Source organism: Oncorhynchus tshawytscha, linkage group LG33 (genome assembly GCF_018296145.1).
Source record: "Oncorhynchus tshawytscha isolate Ot180627B linkage group LG33, Otsh_v2.0, whole genome shotgun sequence".
NCBI classification, from domain to species: domain Eukaryota; kingdom Metazoa; phylum Chordata; class Actinopteri; order Salmoniformes; family Salmonidae; genus Oncorhynchus; species Oncorhynchus tshawytscha.
In genome coordinates this window covers 45321156-45340362 of record NC_056461.1, presented here as the reverse complement: position 1 = coordinate 45340362, position 19207 = coordinate 45321156, and the positions used below count along the sequence as shown (strand labels likewise).

Here is a 19207-nt window from a genome sequence, read left to right as displayed (position 1 = left end):
CCAAAGGTGCGGACTCCAAAACCAGAACCTATAGGAGATGCTCTGGGTGGGCATTTCTCCGCGGTGGCGGCTCTGGTGAGGGACGTGGACCCCACTCCACCTCTGGCTTGGCCCACTTAGGTGGCGCCTCTAGAGCGAGAACCCTCGCCGCCGACCCCGGACTGGGGACCCTCGTAGCGGGCCCCGGACCGGGGACCCTCGTAGAGAGCTCCGGACTGAAGGGACCCTCGTAGGAAGCTCCGGACTGAAGGGCGCCTCTGGAAGCTCCGGACTGAAGGGTGCTTCTGGAAGCTCCGGACTGGAGGGCGCCTCTGGAAGCTCCGGACTGGAGGGCGCCCCTGGAAGCTCCGGACTGAAGGGCGCCTCTGGAAGCTCCGGACTGGACTGAAGGACCCTCTCCGGACTGGAAGCGCCTCTGGACTGGACTGGGCGCCTCTGGAAGCTCCGGACTGGAGGGCGCCTCTGGAGGCTCCGGACTGGAGGGCGCCTCTGGAGGCTCCGGACTGGAGGGCGCCTCTGGAGGCTCCGGACTGGAGGGCGCCTCTGGAAGCTGGAGGGAGGAGACGCAGAGACAGCCTGATGCGTGGGGCTGCTACAGGGCCCACCAGGCTGGGGAGACCTACAGGAGGCCTGGTGCGTAGAGGAGGCACCGGACGAACCGGGCTGTGGCGGAGCACTGGAGCTCTGGGGCGCAGCCTTGGCCACCACTCATCCAGGCTGGATGACCACTTTAGCCCGGCCCCTCCAGAGTGCAGGCACAGGTCGAACCGGGCTGGGGAGATACACAGGATACCTGGTTCTGGGAACAGGCACAGGACTCACCAGGCCGGGGAGACATACAGGAGGCCTCTTCCTTGGCCGAGGCACCGGATACACTGGGCCGTGGAGGCGCACTGGCGGCCTGGAGCACAGAGCTGGCACCACCCGTTCTGGCACCGGGACGCTGGCACCGAGCACACCGGCTTGTGAATGCTCCGCCTCGACACCGTAAGCATCACCCTATAGCACGGGGCCTGACCAGTCACATGTTCACCACGGTGAGCACGGGGAGTGGGCTCAGGTCTCCAACCTGACTCTGCCACACTCCTCGTGTGCACACCCAAAAAATGTTTGAGGCTGTCTCTCGGGCTTCCTTGCCTCCCTTGACAACAAGGTAGACGAAATCCGAGCAAGGGTTGCCTTCCAGAGTGACATCAGAGATTGTAACGTTCTTCGTTTCACGGAAGCGTGGCTCACTCGAGACATGCTGTCGGAGTCGGTGCAGCCACCTGGTTTCTTCACGCATCGTGCAGACAGAAACAAACATATTTCTGGTAAGAGGAGGGGCGGGGGGAATGCCTTATGATTAACGAGTTGTGGTGTGATCATAACATACAGGAACTCAAGTCCTTTTGCTCACCTGACCTAGAATTCCTTACAATCAAATGTTGACCGCATTATCTACCAAGAGAATTCTCTTCGATTATAATCACAGCCATATATATCCCCCCCAAGCAGACACATCGATGGTCCTGAACGAACTTTATTTCACTCTATGTAAACTGGAAACCACATATCCTGAGGCTGCATTCATTGTAGCTGGGGATTTTAACAAGGCTAATCTGAAAACAAGACTCCCTAAATGTATTAGCATATCGATTGTGCTACCAGAGCTGGTAAAACCCTGGATCATTGTTCCGTGACGCATACAAAGCCCTGTCCCGCCCTCCTTTCGGAAAATCTGACCATGACTCCATTTTGTTGCTCCCAGCCTATAGACAGAAACTAAAACAGGAACCGCCCATGCTCAGATCTGCTCAACGCTGGTCCGACCGATCTGATTCCACGCTTCAAGATTGCTTCAATCACGTGGATTGGGATATGTTCCGCATAGTGGCAAACAATAACATTGATGAATTCGGTGAGAAAGTTTATTAGCAAGTACAATGGTGATGTTGTACCCACAGCAACTATTAAAACATTCCCCAACCAGAAACCGTGGATTGATGGCAGCATTCGTGCAAAACTGAAAAACTGAAAGTGTGAACCACTGCTTTAAATCAGGGCAAGGCGAACGGAAACATGACCGAATATAAACAGTGTAGCTATTCTACTACGCAAAGCAATCAAACAAGCTAAGCGTCAGTATAGAGACAAAGTAGAGTCAAAATTCAACGGCTCAGACACGAGAGGTATGTGGCAGGGTCTACAGTCAATCACAGTCTACAAAAAGAAAACCTGCCCCGTCGCTGACCACGATGTCCTGCTCCCAGACAAACTAAACAACTTCTTTGCTAGCTTTGAGGTCAATACAGTGCCAACGACACGACCCGCTACCAAAACCTGAGAGCTCTCCTTCACCGCAGCCAACGTGAGTAAAGCATTTAAACGTGTTAACCCTCACAAGGCTGCCGGCCCTGTAAGGGAGGGCCTTGCATGCTTGCTTGTGGGTTGTAGCAGTAACAGTGGTTTCGGTCTTCATCACCCCCTAGTGGCGAAGGAGACATGATGATAAAAGTTAGGCATCACAGAAAGAAAAAAATCACAGGCAACAAGAAAAGCAGCCTATGGATGCATGGCTTCCTGCTTGTTTATAGCCTCATACAGTTGGTTAGTGCCAGCTTGTTGTGGTTGTCCTGAGGTGGAATATATACAGCAGTCATGACAACAGATGAAAACTCTCTCGGGAGGTAGAAGGGTTGGCATTTGACCATTAGGTATTCCAAGATGGGTGAACAATAGGTTGAGAAGTCTGCACAGCATCTGTTGTTGATGAAGAGACATACTCTTCCCCCTCTGGAATCCCTGAATCCAATGACCCGTCTGCTCAGGTGAATAGAGAATCCATCGAGTTACATAGCCATGGGGGGTATCTTGCCGAAAGCCATGTTTCAGAAAAACAAATCATATTGCAGTTACGAGAGTCCCATTGATAGGAGGTCATCCATCTTATTTTCGAATGATTGGCCAATAGAATGGAGGGAAGTGGTGGCCGGTTTTCCATTTGCTTTAGTCTCAACAGGACGCCTGATCTCTTGCCTCTTTTTTGCAGGCGTTCCCTCTTGGGGGTTCCCTCTTGGGCGTTCCCTCTTGGGCGTTCCCTCTTGGGCGTTCCCTCTTGGGCGTTCCCTCTTGGGTAGCCCGTAGATTCGGAGGTACATAAAGAGCCCAGGGCGGATGAATCAAAGCCAAAGCCGAAACTGCCGATCTAATGTTCAAAAGTTTTTGTCGATCGTAAGAAATTATTGCGAATACATTTAGTGAAAATATGAGATTACAGTTACCTCTTTGATTACTTTTTCATTCATAAAGGGTGTTTCTCTATGATATGATATTCAGAATTGAAAAAAGGTGTACGTTTAAGTTTGTTCAACCACTATGATGACACACCAAATGCATTTGGATGAATCCTTTTTGTCTTCTTCTACAAAAGGGAAATTAATCCAAAAGTAACTGATGTTATCAGATGACCTTACTGAGTTTGGTTAAGGACACAAGTCTGTTGCTCTTTTGACTTCTACATGGAGCAGACCTGTGCTGACAATTTAGCAAAATACCAGCCCCTCGTGTCATGTCGGGACAGCCCTGTTTATCACTGCAAACTTGTAGCGCTGGTATTTGGAAGTCTCTGCCATGTACATAGGCTGACAGTATGTGGCCTTCAGATTGCAGGTCTAAAACCAAGGCAAAGCAACGAGAGAGGTACTGTTCCATGTTAGCCGTCATGGGCAGCCTAGCTGTATGGAGAAGGTGCTTTCTGTATCCATGAGAGTCCATATATCCATGACCTATGAAATGCTTGAATTATTCTCACCTGTAATGTGATTTGTTGATTCAAATAAAGTTTTTGAGCGTGAGTGAGTGTGCGGTATGTGTGTGTCATACGTTGAGGCTGGTGAGTTGGTCCTGGGTCATGCTGGCTCTGAGCTGCTCCTGTTTTAGCTGCAACATACACTCCTCCTGGGCAAACAATCTTTGCTGCTGTGCCTCCTATATATACATACATACATATATATACACACACACACACACACACACACACACACACACACACACACACACACACACACACACACACACACACACACACACACACACACACACAGAGAGCAGCACACACAGAGAGAGAGAGAGTGAGAGAGAGAGAGCACACAGAGAGAGCACTTATTTATTTTTTACTATTTTCTACATTGTAGAATAATAGTGTAGACATCAAAACTTTATAAAAAATAATGTTCTGGTTCATTTCTAGCTTGTTAGCTGGCTAGCGTTAAGCTAGCTGGCTAGCGTTAAGTTCGCTGGCTAGCGTTAAGTTCACTGGCTAGCGTTAAGTTAGCTGGCTAGCCAGTTCAAATAATGACCATATCATATACAGAGCCTTGCAAAAGTATTCACCCCATTTTTCCTATTTTGTTGCATTACAACCTGTAATTTAAAGAACACCCTCTGTGTAACTCTTTATCCACAATATAGCAGGGGGTGTAAAGCCATAACACCTATGTTTTTCTATCAGCAGACTATGATCGATAATGTCAAAAGCTGCACTGAAGTCTAACAAGACTGCACCCACAATCATTTTATCATCAATTTCTCTCAGCCAATCATCAGTCATTTGTGTAAGTGCCGTGTTTACAGTAAAATAGCATTGTACCTGGTCAAACACTATTTTTTCCAGAAGTTTACTAAGGGTTGGTAACAGGCTGATTGGTCGGCTATTTGAGCCAGTAAAGGAGGCTTTACTATTCTTAGGTAGAAGAATGACTTTAGCTTCCCTCCAGGCCTGAGGGAACACACTTTCTAGTAGGCTTAGATTGAAGATATGGAGAATAGGAGTGGCAATATCATCTGCTGTAATCCTCAGTAATTTTCCAAGTTGTAAGACTCCGGTGGCTTGTCATTGTTGATAGGCAATCATTTGTTCATTATTTCCACTTTACGGAATTCAAAATTACAATTCTTGTCTTTCGTAATTTGATCAGCTATACTTGGATGTGTAGTGTCAGCGCTTGTTGCTGGCATGTCATGCCTAAATTTGCTAATCTTGCCAATGAAAAAATCATTAAAGTAATTGGCAATATCAGTAGGTTTTGTGATGAATGAGCCATCTTTTCAACCGATCGCTGCCTGCACCCGCATGCCCGACTAGCATCACCACCCTGGATGGTTCCGACCTTGAATATGTGGACATCTATAAGTACCTAGGTGTCTGGCTAGACTGCAAACTCTCCTTCCAGACTCATATCAAACATCTCCAATCAAAAATCAAAAATCAAATCAAGAGTCGGCTTTCTATTCCGCAACAAAGCCTCCTTCACTCACGCCGCCAAGCTTACCCTAGTAAAACTGACTATCCTACCAATCCTCGACTTCGGCGATGTCATCTACAAAATGGCTTCCAACACTCTACTCAGCAAACTGGATGCAGTATATCACAGTGCCATCCGTTTTGTCACTAAAGCACCTTATACCACCCACCACTGCGACTTGTATGCTCTAGTCGGCTGGCCCTCGCTACATATTCGTCGCCAGACCCACTGGCTCCAGGTCATCTACAAGTCCATGCTAGGTAAAGCTCCGCCTTATCTCAGTTCACTGGTCACGATGGCAACACCCATCCGTAGCACGCGCTCCAGCAGGTGTATCTCACTGATCATCCCTAAAGCCAACACCTCATTTGGCCGCCTTTCGTTCCAGTACTCTGCTGCCTGTGACTGGAACGAATTGCAAATCGCTGAAGTTGGAGACTTTTATCTCCCTCACCAACTTCAAACATCAGCTATCTGAGCAGCTAACCGATCGCTGCAGCTGTACATAGTCTATTGGTAAATAGCCCACCCATTTTCACCTACCTCATCCCCATACTGTTTTTATTTATTTACTTTTCTGCTCTTTTGCACACCAATATCTCTACCTGTAAATGACCATCTGATCATTTATCACTCCAGTGTTAATCTGCAAAATTGTAACTATTCGTCTACCTCCTCATGCCTTTTGCACACATTGTATATAGACTCCCCCTTTGTTTTCTACTGTGTTATTGACTTGTTAATTGTTTATTCCATGTGTAACTCTGTGTTGTCTGCTCACACTGCTATGCTTTATCTTGGCCAGGTCGCAGTTGTAAATGAGAACTTGTTCTCAACTAGCCTACCTGGTTAAATAAAGGTGAAATAAAAATAAATAAAAAAACTCAATAAATGAGTTTGCCTTTTTGCCCAGAATTTCATGGTAACCTCCAGTCAAGGTTTGAATATTGGTAAGCTGTGTGTTAGACTCACCTTGACTCCACGCAGGTTCCGTACCTCCTGTTTACAATGCAACAGCTCTCTCTGTAACAACACAACCATCACACACACACATTTTAGTAATTTAACTTCCAGTTAGTGCATTCATCTTAAGGTAGCTAGTTGAGATTACCATATGTCCTAGTCAGTACATTCATCCCCATATAGCCAGGTGTGACAACCACATATCACAGTCCTAGTCAGTACATTACTCTTAAGGTAGCTAGGTGGGACAACCACATATCACAGTCCTAGTCAGTGCATTCATCTTAAGGTAGCTAGGCGGGACAACCACATATCACAACCATAGTAAGTACAATTTTCCTCAATAAACTATTTATCAAAGTCAGTGATAGTAGAAAAAGACAAGCTTTTCTGGTGGGGGAGGGGGGAAGACAGCATTTTCCTACAGCTGGCCCTGCTTTCCACCTGGCTAACCCTACCCCGGTCAACTGCCCTGCTTTCCACCTGGCTACCTCTACCCCGGTCAACTGCCCTGCTTTCCACCTGGCTACCCCTACCCCGGTCAACTGCCCTGCTTTCCACCTGGCTACCCCTACCCCGGTCAACTGCCCTGCTTTCCACCTGGCTATCCGTACCCCAACTGGTCAACTGCCCTGCTTTCCACCTGGCTACCCCTACCCCGGTCAACTGCCCTGCTTTCCACCTGGCTACCCCTACCCCGGTCAACTGCCCTGCTTCCCACCTGGCTACCCCTACCCCGGTCAACTGCCCTGCTTTCCACCTGGCTACCTCTACCCCGGTCGACTACCCTGCTTTCCACCTGGCTACCCCTACCCCGGTCAAATGCCCTGCACCCCCCACAGCAACCTGCCCAAGCCCCCACCATTTCTACTTCACCCAAATCCAGATAAATGATGTTCTGAAAGAGCTGCAAAATCTGGAACCCTACAAATCAGCTGGGCTAGACAGTCTGGACACTCTCTTTCTAAAATCATACTCAAAAAATTGTTGCAGTCCTTATTACTAGCCTGTTCAACCTCTCGTTCGTATTGTCTGAGATCCCCTAAGATTGGAAAGCTGCCGCGGTCATCCCCCTCTTCAAAGGGGGAGACACTCTAGACACAAACTGCTACAGACCTATATCTAGGTCGCAGTTGTAAATGAGAGTTTGTTCTCAACTAGCCTACCTGGTGAAATAAAGGTGACAATAAAAAAACACAATGGAGTGGTTCCATGACACCCACTATCTCAGATTGGTTCTGGAGTTACATTCCTCAATCATTATATTGTTCAAATGTAACTTCATCTCAGATAAATTAGGAACACTGATTTCACCCAAATTGGCCAATTTAATTTATAGGATTCAAATAATTTTCAATAAACATAGAACCCAACATCCGGTTCGGACCAAACGTATTCCTACCAATAAGTAAGACATAAGGAATCCAAAACAATGGTTAGAAGCCACCCACGGACCCCTCACCCCGCATGCCAATCCCACACTAACAAATCAAATTAAATGTGTTTGTCACATGCTTGGTAAACAACATGTGTAGACTAAGAGTGAAATGCTTGGTAAACAACAGGTGTAGACTAACAGGGAAATGTTTGGTAAACAACAGGTGTAGACTAACAGTGAAATGTTTGGTAAACAACAGGTGTAGACTAACAACAACAACAGGTGTAGACTAACAGGGAAATGCTTGGTAAACAACAGGTGTAGACTAACAGTGAAATGCTCGGTAAACAACAGGTGTAGACTAACAACAACAACAGGTGTAGACTAACAGGGAAATGCTTGGTAAACAACAGGTGTAGACTAACAGGGAAATGCTCGGTAAACAACAGGTGTGGACTAACAGGGAAATGCTTGGTAAACAACAGGTGTGGACTAACAGGGAAATGCTTGGTAAACAACAGGTGTAGACTAACAGGGAAATGCTCGGTAAACAACAGGTGTGGACTAACAGGGAAATGCTTGGTAAACAACAGGTGTGGACTAACAGGGAAATGCTTGGTAAACAACAGGTGTGGACTAACAGGGAAATGCTTGGTAAACAACAGGTGTAGACTAACAGGGAAATGCTTGGTAAACAACAGGTGTAGACTAACAGGGAAATGCTTGGTAAACAACAGGTGTAGACTAACAGCGATTTTTTTTTTTTTACCTTTATTTAACTAGGCAAGTCAGTTAAGAACAAATTCTTATTTTCAATGACGGCCTAGGAACAGTGGGTTAACTGCCTGTTCAGGGACAGAACGACAGATTTGTACCTTGTCAGCTCGGGGATTTGAACTTGCAACCTTCCGGTTACTAGTCCAACGCTCTAACCACTAGGCTACGCTGCCGCCCCGCCCCAAATGCTTGATAAACAACATGTGTAGACTAAAGGTGACATAATAACAGAAAAATAGTAACATAATACACAATGAGTAACGATAACAGGGATAATAACATGGCTATATACCAGGTAATAACATGGTTATATCCAGGGAATACCAGGTAATAACATGGTTATATCCAGGGGGTACCAGGTAGTAACATGGCTATATACAGGGAGTACCAGGTAATAACATGGCTATATACAGGGAGTACCAGGTAATAACATTGGGTCCAACACCCCACAGAATGACTTGTTATATAAAGACCTGACTGGGTCCAACACCCCACAGTATGACTTGTTACATAAAGACCTGACTGGGTCCAACACCCCACAGTATGACTTGTTATATTGTTATATAAAGACCTGACTGGGTCCAACAACAGTATGACTTGTTATATAAAGACCTGACTGGGTCCAGCACCCCACAGTATGACTTGTTATATTGTTATATAAAGACCTGACTGGGTCCTGCACCCCACAGTATGACTTGTTATATTGTTATATAAAGACCTGACTGGGTCCAACACCCCACAGTATGACATGTTATATTGTTATATAAAGACCTGACTGGGTCCAACACCCCACAGTATGACTTGTTATATAAAGACCTGACTGGGTCCAGCACCCCACAGTATGACTTGTTATATTGTTATATAAAGACCTGACTGGGTCCTGCACCCCACAGTATGACTTGTTATATTGTTATATAAAGACCTTATATATTGTTATATAAAGACCTGACTGCGTCCAACACCCCACAGTATGACGTGTTATATAAAGACCTGACTGGGTCAAACACCCCACAGTATGACTTGTTATATAAAGACCTGACTGGGTCCAACACCCCACAGTATGACTTGTTATATAATTTACCTGACTGGGTCCAACACCCCACAGTATGACTTGTTATATAAAGACCTGACTGGGTCCAACACCCCACAGTATGACTTGTTAAATTGTTATATAAAGACCTGACTGGGTCCAGCACCCCACAGTATGACTTGTTATATAAAGACCTGACTGGGTCCAACACCCCACAGTATGACTTGTTATATTGTTATATAAAGACCTGACTGGGTCCAACACCCCACAGTATGATTTGTTATATTGTTATATAAAGACCTGACTGGGTCCAGCACCCCACAGTATGACTTGTTATATTGTTATATAAAGACCTGACTGGGTCCATTACCCCACAGTATGACTTGTTATATAAAGACCTGACTGGGTCCATCACCCCACAGTATGACTTGTTATATAAACACCTGACTGGGTCCAACACCCCACAGTATGACTTGTTATATAAAGACCTGACTGGGTTCAACACCCCACAGTATGACTTGTTATATTGTTATATAAAGACCTGACTGGGTCCAGCACCCCACAGTATGACTTGTTATATAAAGACCTGACTGGGTCAAACACCCCACAGTATGACTTGTTATATAAAGACCTGACTGGGTCCAACACCCCACAGTATGACTTGTTATATAAAGACCTGACTGGGTCCAACACCCCACAGTATGACTTGTTATATAAAGACCTGACTGGGTCCAGCACCCCACAGTATGACTTGTTAAATTGTTATATAAAGACCTGACTGGGTCCAGCACCCCACAGTATGACTTGTTATATAAAGACCTGACTGGGTCCAACACCCCACAGTATGACTTGTTATATTGTTATATAAAGACCTGACTGGGTCCAACACCCCACAGTATGATTTGTTATATTGTTATATAAAGACCTGACTGGGTCCAGCACCCCACAGTATGACTTGTTATATTGTTATATAAAGACCTGACTGGGTCCATTACCCCACAGTATGACTTGTTATATAAAGACCTGACTGGGTCCATCACCCCACAGTATGACTTGTTATATAAACACCTGACTGGGTCCAACACCCCACAGTATGACTTGTTATATTGTTATATAAAGACCTGACTGGGTCCAGCACCCCACAGTATGACTTGTTATATAAAGACCTGACTGGGTCCAACACCCCACAGTATGACTTGTTATATTGTTATATAAAGACCTGACTGGGTCCAACACCCCACAGTATGACTTGTTATATTGTTATATAAAGACCTGACTGGGTCCATCACCCCACAGTATGACTTGTTATATAAAGACCTGACTGGGTCCATCACCCCACAGTATGACTTGTTATATAAAGACCTGACTGGGTCCATCACCCCACAGTATGACTTGTTATATAAAGACCTGACTGGGTCCAACACCCCACAGTATGACTTGTTATATAAAGACCTGACTGGGTCCAACACCCCACAGTATGACTTGTTATATAAAGACCTGACTGGGTCCAACACCCCACAGTATGACTTGTTATATAAAGACCTGACTGGGTCCAACACCCCACAGTATGACTTGTTATATAAATACCTGACTGGGTCCAACACCCCACAGTATGACTTGTTATATAAATACCTGACTGGGTCCATCACCCCACAGTATGACTTGTTATATAAACACCTGACTGGGTCCAACACCCCACAGTATGACTTGTTATATAAAGACCTGACTGGGTCCAACACCCTACAGTATGACTTGTTATATAAAGACCTGACTGGGTCCAACACCCCACAGTATGACTTGTTATATAAAGACCTGAGTGGGTCCAACACCCCACAGTATGACTTGTTATATAAAAGACCTGACTGGGTCCAACACCCCACAGTATGACTTGTTATATAAAGACCTGACTGGGTTCAACACCCCACAGTATGACTTGTTATATTGTTATATAAAGATCTGACTGGGTCCTACACACCACAGTATGACTTGTTATATAAAGACCTGACTGGGTCCAACACCCCACAGTATGACTTGTTATATAAAGACCTGACTGGGTCCAACACCCCACAGTATGACTTGTTATATAAAGACCTGACTGGGTCCAGCACCCCACAGTATGACTTGTTATATAAAGACCTGACTGGGTCCAACACCCCACAGTATGACTTGTTATATAAAGACCTGACTGGGTCCATCACCCCACAGTATGACTTGTTATATAAAGACCTGACTGGGTCCATCACCCCACAGTATGACTTGTTATATAAAGACCTGACTGGGTCCAAACACCCCACAGTATGACTTGTTATATAAAGACCTGACTGGGTCCAACACCCCACAGTATGACTTGTTATATAAAGACCTGACTGGGTCCAACACCCCACAGTATGACTTGTTATATAAAGACCTGACTGTCCAGCACCCCACAGTATGACTTGTTAAATTGTTATATAAAGACCTGACTGGGTCCAGCACCCCACAGTATGACTTGTTATATAAAGACCTGACTGGGTCCAACACCCCACAGTATGACTTGTTATATATATAAAGACCTGACTGGGTCCAACACCCCACAGTATGACTTTGTTATATTGTTATATAAAGACCTGACTGGGTCCAGCACCCCACAGTATGACTTGTTATATTGTTATATAAAGACCTGACTGGGTCCATTACCCCACAGTATGACTTGTTATATAAAGACCTGACTGGGTCCATCACCCCACAGTATGACTTGTTATATAAAGACCTGACTGGGTCCAACACCCCACAGTATGACTTGTTATATTGTTAAAAAGACCTGACTGGGTCCAGCACCCCACAGTATGACTTGTTATATAAAGACCTGACTGGGTCCAACACCCCACAGTATGACTTGTTATATTGTTAATAAAGACCTGACTGGGTCCAACACCCCACAGTATGACTTGTTATATAAAAGACCTGACTGGGTCCATCACCCCACAGTATGACTTGTTATATAAAGACCTGACTGGGTCCATCACCCCACAGTATGACTTGTTATATAAAGACCTGACTGGGTCCATCACCCCACAGTATGACTTGTTATATTGTTATATAAAGACCTGACTGGGTCCAACACCCCACAGTATGACTTGTTATATAAAGACCTGACTGGGTCCAACACCCCACAGTATGACTTGTTATATAAAGACCTGACTGGGTCCAACACCCCACAGTATGACTTGTTATATAAAGACCTGACTGGGTCCAACACCCCACAGTATGACTTGTTATATAAATACCTGACTGGGTCCAACACCCCACAGTATGACTTGTTATATAAATACCTGACTGGGTCCATCACCCCACAGTATGACTTGTTATATAAACAGACCCAACACCCCACTGGTATGACTTGTTATATAAAGACCTGACTGGGTCCAACACCCCACAGTATGACTTGTTATATAAAGACCTGACTGGGTCCAACACCCCACAGTATGACTTGTTATATAAAGACCTGACTGGGTCCAACACCCCACAGTATGACTTGTTATATAAAGACCTGACTGGGTCCAATGACTTGTTATATTGTTATATAAAGACCTGACTGGGTCCAACACCCCACAGTATGACTTGTTATATAAAGACCTGACTGGGTCCAACACCCCACAGTATGACTTGTTATATAAAGACCTGACTGGGTCCAACACCCCACAGTATGACTTGTTATATAAAGACCTGACTGGGTCCAATGAATATAAAGACCTGACTGGGTCCAACACCCCACAGTATGACTTGTTATGACTTGTTATATAGTATGACTTGTTAGACCTGACTGGGTCCAACACCCCACAGTATGACTTGTTATATAAAGACCTGACTGGGTCCATCAATGACTTGTTATATACAGACCTGACTGGGTCCAACACCCCACAGTATGACTTGTTATATAAAGACCTGACTGGGTCCAACACCCCACAGTATGACTTGTTATATAAAGACCTGACTGGGTCCAGCACCCCACAGTATGACTTGTTATATAAAGACCTGACTATATAAAAAGACCTGACTGGGTCCAGCACCCCACAGTATGACTTGTTATATAAAGACCTGACTGGGTCCAACACCCCACAGTATGACTTGTTATATAAAGACCTGACTGGGTCCATCACCCCACAGTATGACTTGTTATATAAGACCTGACTGGGTCCAACACCCCACAGTATGACTTGTTATATAAAGACCTGACTGGGTCCATCACCCCACAGTATGACTTGTTATATAAAGACCTGACTGGGTCCATCACCCCACAGTATGACTTGTTATATAAAGACCTGACTGGGTCCAACACCCCACAGTATGACTTGTTATATAATAGACCTGACTGGGTCCAACACCCCACAGTATGACTTGTTATATAAAGACCTGACTGGGTCCAACACCCCACAGTATGACTTGTTATATAAAGACCTGACTGGGTCCAGTATGACTTGTTATATAAAGACCTGACTGGGTCCAGCACCCCACAGTATGACTTGTTATATTGTTATATAAAGACCTGACTGGGTCCAGCACCCCACAGTATGACTTGTTATATTGTTATATAAAGACCTGACTGGGTCCAGCACCCCACAGTATGACTTGTTATATAAAGACCTGACTGGGTCCAGCACCCCACAGTATGACTTGTTACCCCACACCCCACAGTATGACTTGTTATATAAAGACCTGACTGGGTCCAACACCCCACAGTATGGACTTGTTATATAAAGACCTGACTGGGTCCAGCACCCCACAGTATGACTTGTTATATTGTTATATAAAGACCTGACTGGGTCCATCACCCCACAGTATGACTTGTTATATAAAGACCTGACTGGGTCCAACACAGTATGACTTGTTATATAAAGACCTGACTGGGTCCATGACTTGTTATATAAAGACCTGACTGGGTCCATTGTTATATAAAGACCCCACAGTATGACTTGTTATATAAAGACCTGACTGGGTCCAACACCCCACAGTATGACTTGTTATATAAAGACCTGACTGGGTCCAACCCCACAGTATGACTTGTTATATAAAGACCTGACTGGGTCCATGACCCCACAGTATGACTTATATAAAGACCTGACTGGGTCCATCACCCCACAGTATGACTTGTTATATAAAGACCTGACTGGGTCCAACACCCCACAGTATGACTTGTTATATAAAGACCTGACTGGGTCCATCACCCCACAGTATGACTTGTTATATAAAGACCTGACTGGGTCCATCACCCCACAGTATGACTTGTTATATACAGACCTCACTGGGTCCAACACCCCACAGTATGACTTGTTATATTGTTATATAAAGACCTGACTGGGTCCAACACCCAACAGTATGACTTGTTATATAAAGACCTGACTGGGTCCAACACCCCACAGTATGACTTGTTATATAAAGACCTGACTGGGTCCAGCACCCCACAGTATGACTTGTTATATTGTTATATAAAGACCTGACTGGGTCCAGCACCCCACAGTATGACTTGTTATATACAGACCTGACTGGGTCCAACACCCCACAGTATGACTTGTTATATTGTTATATAAAGACCTGACTGGGTCCAGCACCCCACAGTATGACTTGTTATATACAGACCTGACTGGGTCCAACACCCCACAGTATGAGTTGTTATATACAGACCTGACTGGGTCCAACACCCCACAGTATGACTTGTTATATAAAGACCTGACCTGACTAGTTGAGAACAAGTTCTCATTTGCAACTGCGACCTGGCCAAGATAAAGCATAGCAGTGTGAACAGACAACACAGAGTTACACATGGCGTAAACAATTAACAAGTCAATAACACAAAAAAAAAAGGGGAGTCTATATACATTGTGTGCAAAAGGCATGAGGAGGTAGGCGAATAATTACAATTTTGCAGATTAACACTGGAGTGATAAATGATCAGATGGTCATGTACATACAGGTAGAGATATTGGTGTGCAAAAGAGTAGAAAAGTAAATAAATAAAAACAGTTTGGGAATGAGGTAGGTAAAAATGGGTGGGCTATTTACCAATAGACTATGTACAGCTGCAGCGATCGGTTAGCTGCTCAGATAGCAGATGTTTGAAGTTGGTGAGGGAGAAGAAAGTCTCCAACTTCAGCGATTTTTGCAATTCGTTCCAGTCACAGGCAGCAGAGAACTGGAACGAAAGGCGGCCAAATGAGGTGTTGGCTTTAGGGATGATCAGTGAGATACACCTGCTGGAGCGCGTGCTACGGATGGGTGTTGCCATCGTGACCAGTGAACTGAGATAAGGCGGAGCTTTACCTAGCATGGACTTGTAGATGACCTGGAGCCAGTGGGTCTGGCGGAATATGTATCGAGGGCCAGCCGACAAGAGCATACAAGTCGCAGTGGTGGGTGGTATAAGGTGCTTTAGTGACAAAACGGATGGCACTGTGATAAACTGCATCCAGTTTGCTGATGAGTGTTGGACAATTTTGTAGATGACATCGCCGAAGTCGAGGATCGGTAGGATAGTCAGTTTTACTAGGGTAAGTTTGGCGGCGTGAGGTAATAGAAAGCTTATTTGAGATGAGATGTTTGATATGGGTCTGGAAGGAGAGTTTACAGTCTAGCCAGACACCTAGGTACTTATAGATGTCCACATATTCAAGGTCGGAACCATCCAGGGTGATGATGCTGGTCAGGCGTGCGGGTGCAGGCAGCGAACGGTTGAAAAGCATGCATTTGGTTTTACTAGCGTTTAAGAGCAGTTGGAGGCCACGGAAGGAGTGTTGTATGGCATTGAAGCTCGTTTGGAGGTTAGATAGCACAGTGTCCAAGGACGGGCCGGAAGTATATAGAATGGTGTCGTCTGCGTAGAGGTGGATCAGGGAATCGCCCGCAGCAAGAGCGACATCATTGATATATACAGAGAAAAGAGTCGGCCCGAGGATTGAACCCTGTGGCACCCCCAGAGACTGCCAGAGGACCGGACAGCATGCCCTCCGATTTGACACACTGAACTTTGTCTGCAAAGTAATTGGTGAACCAGGCAAGGCAGTCATCCGAAAACCGAGGCTACTGAGTCTGCCGATAAGAATATGGTGATTGACAGAGTCGAAAGCCTTGGCAAGGTCGATGAAGACGGCTGCACAGTACTGTCTTTTATCGATGGCGGTTATGATATCGTTTAGTACCTTGAGCGTGGCTGAGGTACACCCGTGACCGGCTCGGAAACCAGATTGCACAGCGGAGAAGGTACGGTGGGATTCGAGATGGTCAGTGACCTGTTTGTTGACTTGGCTTTCGAAGACCTTAGATAGGCAGGGCAGGATGGATATAGGTCTGTAACAGTTTGGGTCCAGGGTGTCTCCCCCTTTGAAGAGGGGGATGACTGCGGCAGCTTTCCAGTCCTTGGGGATCTCAGACGATATGAAAGAGAGGTTGAACAGGCTGGTAATAGGGGTTGCGACAATGGCGGTGGATAGTTTCAGAAATAGAGGGTCCAGATTGTCAAGCCCAGCTGATTTGTACGGGTCCAGGTTTTGCAGCTCTTTCAGAACATATGCTATCTGGATTTTGGTAAAGGAGAACCTGGAGAGGCCTGGGCGAGTAGCTGCGGGGGGGGGGCGGAGCTGATTGCCGAGGTTGGAGTAGCCAGGCGGAAGGCATGGCCAGCTGTTGAGAAATGCTTGTTGAAGTTTTCGATAATCATGGATTTATCGGTGGTGACCGTGTTACCTAGCCTCAGTGCAGTGGGCAGCTGGGAGGAGGTGCTCTTGTTCTCCATGGACTTCACAGTGTCCCAGAACTTTTTGGAGTTGGAGCTACAGGATGCAAACTTCTGCCTGAAGAAGCTGGCCTTAGCTTTCCTGACTGACTGCGTGTATTGGTTCCCGACTTCCCTGAACAGTTGCATATCGCGGGGACTAGTCAATACTATTGCAGTCCGCCACAGGATATTTTTGTGCTGGTCGAGGGCAGTCAGGTCTGGAGTGAACCAAGGGCTATATCTGTTCTTAGTTCTGCATTTTTTGAACGGAGCATGCTTATCTAAAATGGTGAGGAAGTTACTTTTAAAGAATGACCAGGCATCCTCAACTGACGGGATGAGGTCAATGTCCTTCCAGGATACCCGGGCCAGGTTGATTAGAAAGGCCTGCTCACAGAAGTGTTTTAGGGAGCGTTTGACAGTGATGAGGGGTGGTCGTTTGACTGCGGCTCCGTAGCGGATACAGGCAATGAGGCAGTGATCGCTGAGATCCTGGTTGAAGACAGCGGAGGTGTATTTGGAGGGCCAGTTGGTCAGGATGATGTCTATGAGGGTGCCCTTGTTTACAGATTTAGGGTTGTACCTGGTGGGTTCCTTGATGATTTGTGTGAGATTGAGGGCATCTAGCTTAGATTGTAGGACTGCCGGGGTGTTAAGCATATCCCAGTTTAGGTCACCTAACAGAACAAACTCTGAAGCTAGATGGGGGGCGATCAATTCACAAATGGTGTCCAGGGCACAGCTGGGAGCTGAGGGGGTCGGTAGCAGGCGGCAACAGTGAGAGACTTATTTCTGGAGAGAGTAATTTTCAAAATTAGTAGTTCGAACTGTTTGGGTATGGACCTGGAAAGTATGACATTACTTTGCAGGCTATCTCTGCAAAACTGCAACTCCTCCCCTTTGGCAGTTCTATCTTGACGGAAAATGTTATAGTTGGGTATGGAAATCTCAGAATTTTTGGTGGCCTTCCTGAGCCAGGATTCAGACATGGCAAGGACATCAGGGTTAGCAGAGTGTGCTAAAGCAGTGAGTAAAACAAACTTAGGGAGGAGGCTTCTGATGTTGACATGCATGAAACCAAGGCTTTTTCGATCACAGAAGTCAACAAATGAGGGTGCCTGGGGAGATGCAGGGCCTGGGTTTACCTCCACATCACCCGCGGAACAGAGGAGGAGTAGAATGAGGGTGCGGCTAAAGGCTATCAAAACTGGTCGCCTAGAGCGTTGGGGACAGAGAATAAAAGGAGCAGATTTCTGGGCATGGTAGAATATATTCAGGGCATAATGCGCAGACAGGGGTATGGTGGGGTGCGGGTACAGCGGAGGTAAGCCCAGGCACTGGGTGATGATGAGAGAGGTTGTATCACTGGACATGCTGGTTGTAATGGGTGAGGTCACCGCATGTGTGGGAGGTGGGACAAAGGAGGTACCAGGGGTATGAAGAGTGGAACTAGGGGCTCCATTGTAAGCTAAAACAATGATAACTAACCTGAACAACAGTATACAAGGCATATTGACATTTGAGAGAGACATACAGCGAGGCATACAGTAATCACAGGTGTTGAATTGGGAGAGCTAGCTAAAACAGTAGCTAAAACAGTAGGTGAGACAACAACAGCTAATCAGCTAGCACAACAACAGCAGGTAAAAAGGCGTTGACTAGGCAGGGAGGGTCGGATTAACTACACACAGAGCCTGAGTGCGGCTGGGGCCGACAGATAAAACATAAACAAGCAGAATGGAGAACAGTGATTAATGGACAGTCCAGCATGCATCAGCTATGTAGCCAAGTGACCATGGAAAGAGGTCAGGCGATATGGCTGAATATAAACAGTGTAGTGATTCCCTCCGCAAGGCAATCAAACAAGCAAAATGCCGGTACAGGGACAAGGTGGAGTCGCAGTTTAACGGCTCAGACACGAGACGTATGTGGCAGGGTCTACAGGAAATCACAGACTACAAAAACAGCCACGTTACAGACACCTTCTTTGCCCGCTTTGAGTATAATACAGTGCCACCATCACGGCT

The 19207-nt window shown here is 45.9% G+C and overlaps 1 protein-coding gene across 1 annotated transcript in view; it reads right to left on the bottom strand.

Annotated features, from left to right (window-relative positions):
- Nucleotides 1–19207, bottom strand: part of LOC112237413 (dixin) — a 57691-nt gene that overhangs the window by 10054 nt on the left and 28430 nt on the right. The window contains exons 10-11 of the mRNA XM_042311492.1: nucleotides 6258–6308; nucleotides 3865–3969 (exon numbers count right to left, since the gene is read on the bottom strand). Coding sequence (XP_042167426.1) covers nucleotides 3865–3969; nucleotides 6258–6308 — 156 coding nt within the window. The remainder of the gene's footprint in view (nucleotides 1–3864; nucleotides 3970–6257; nucleotides 6309–19207) is intronic.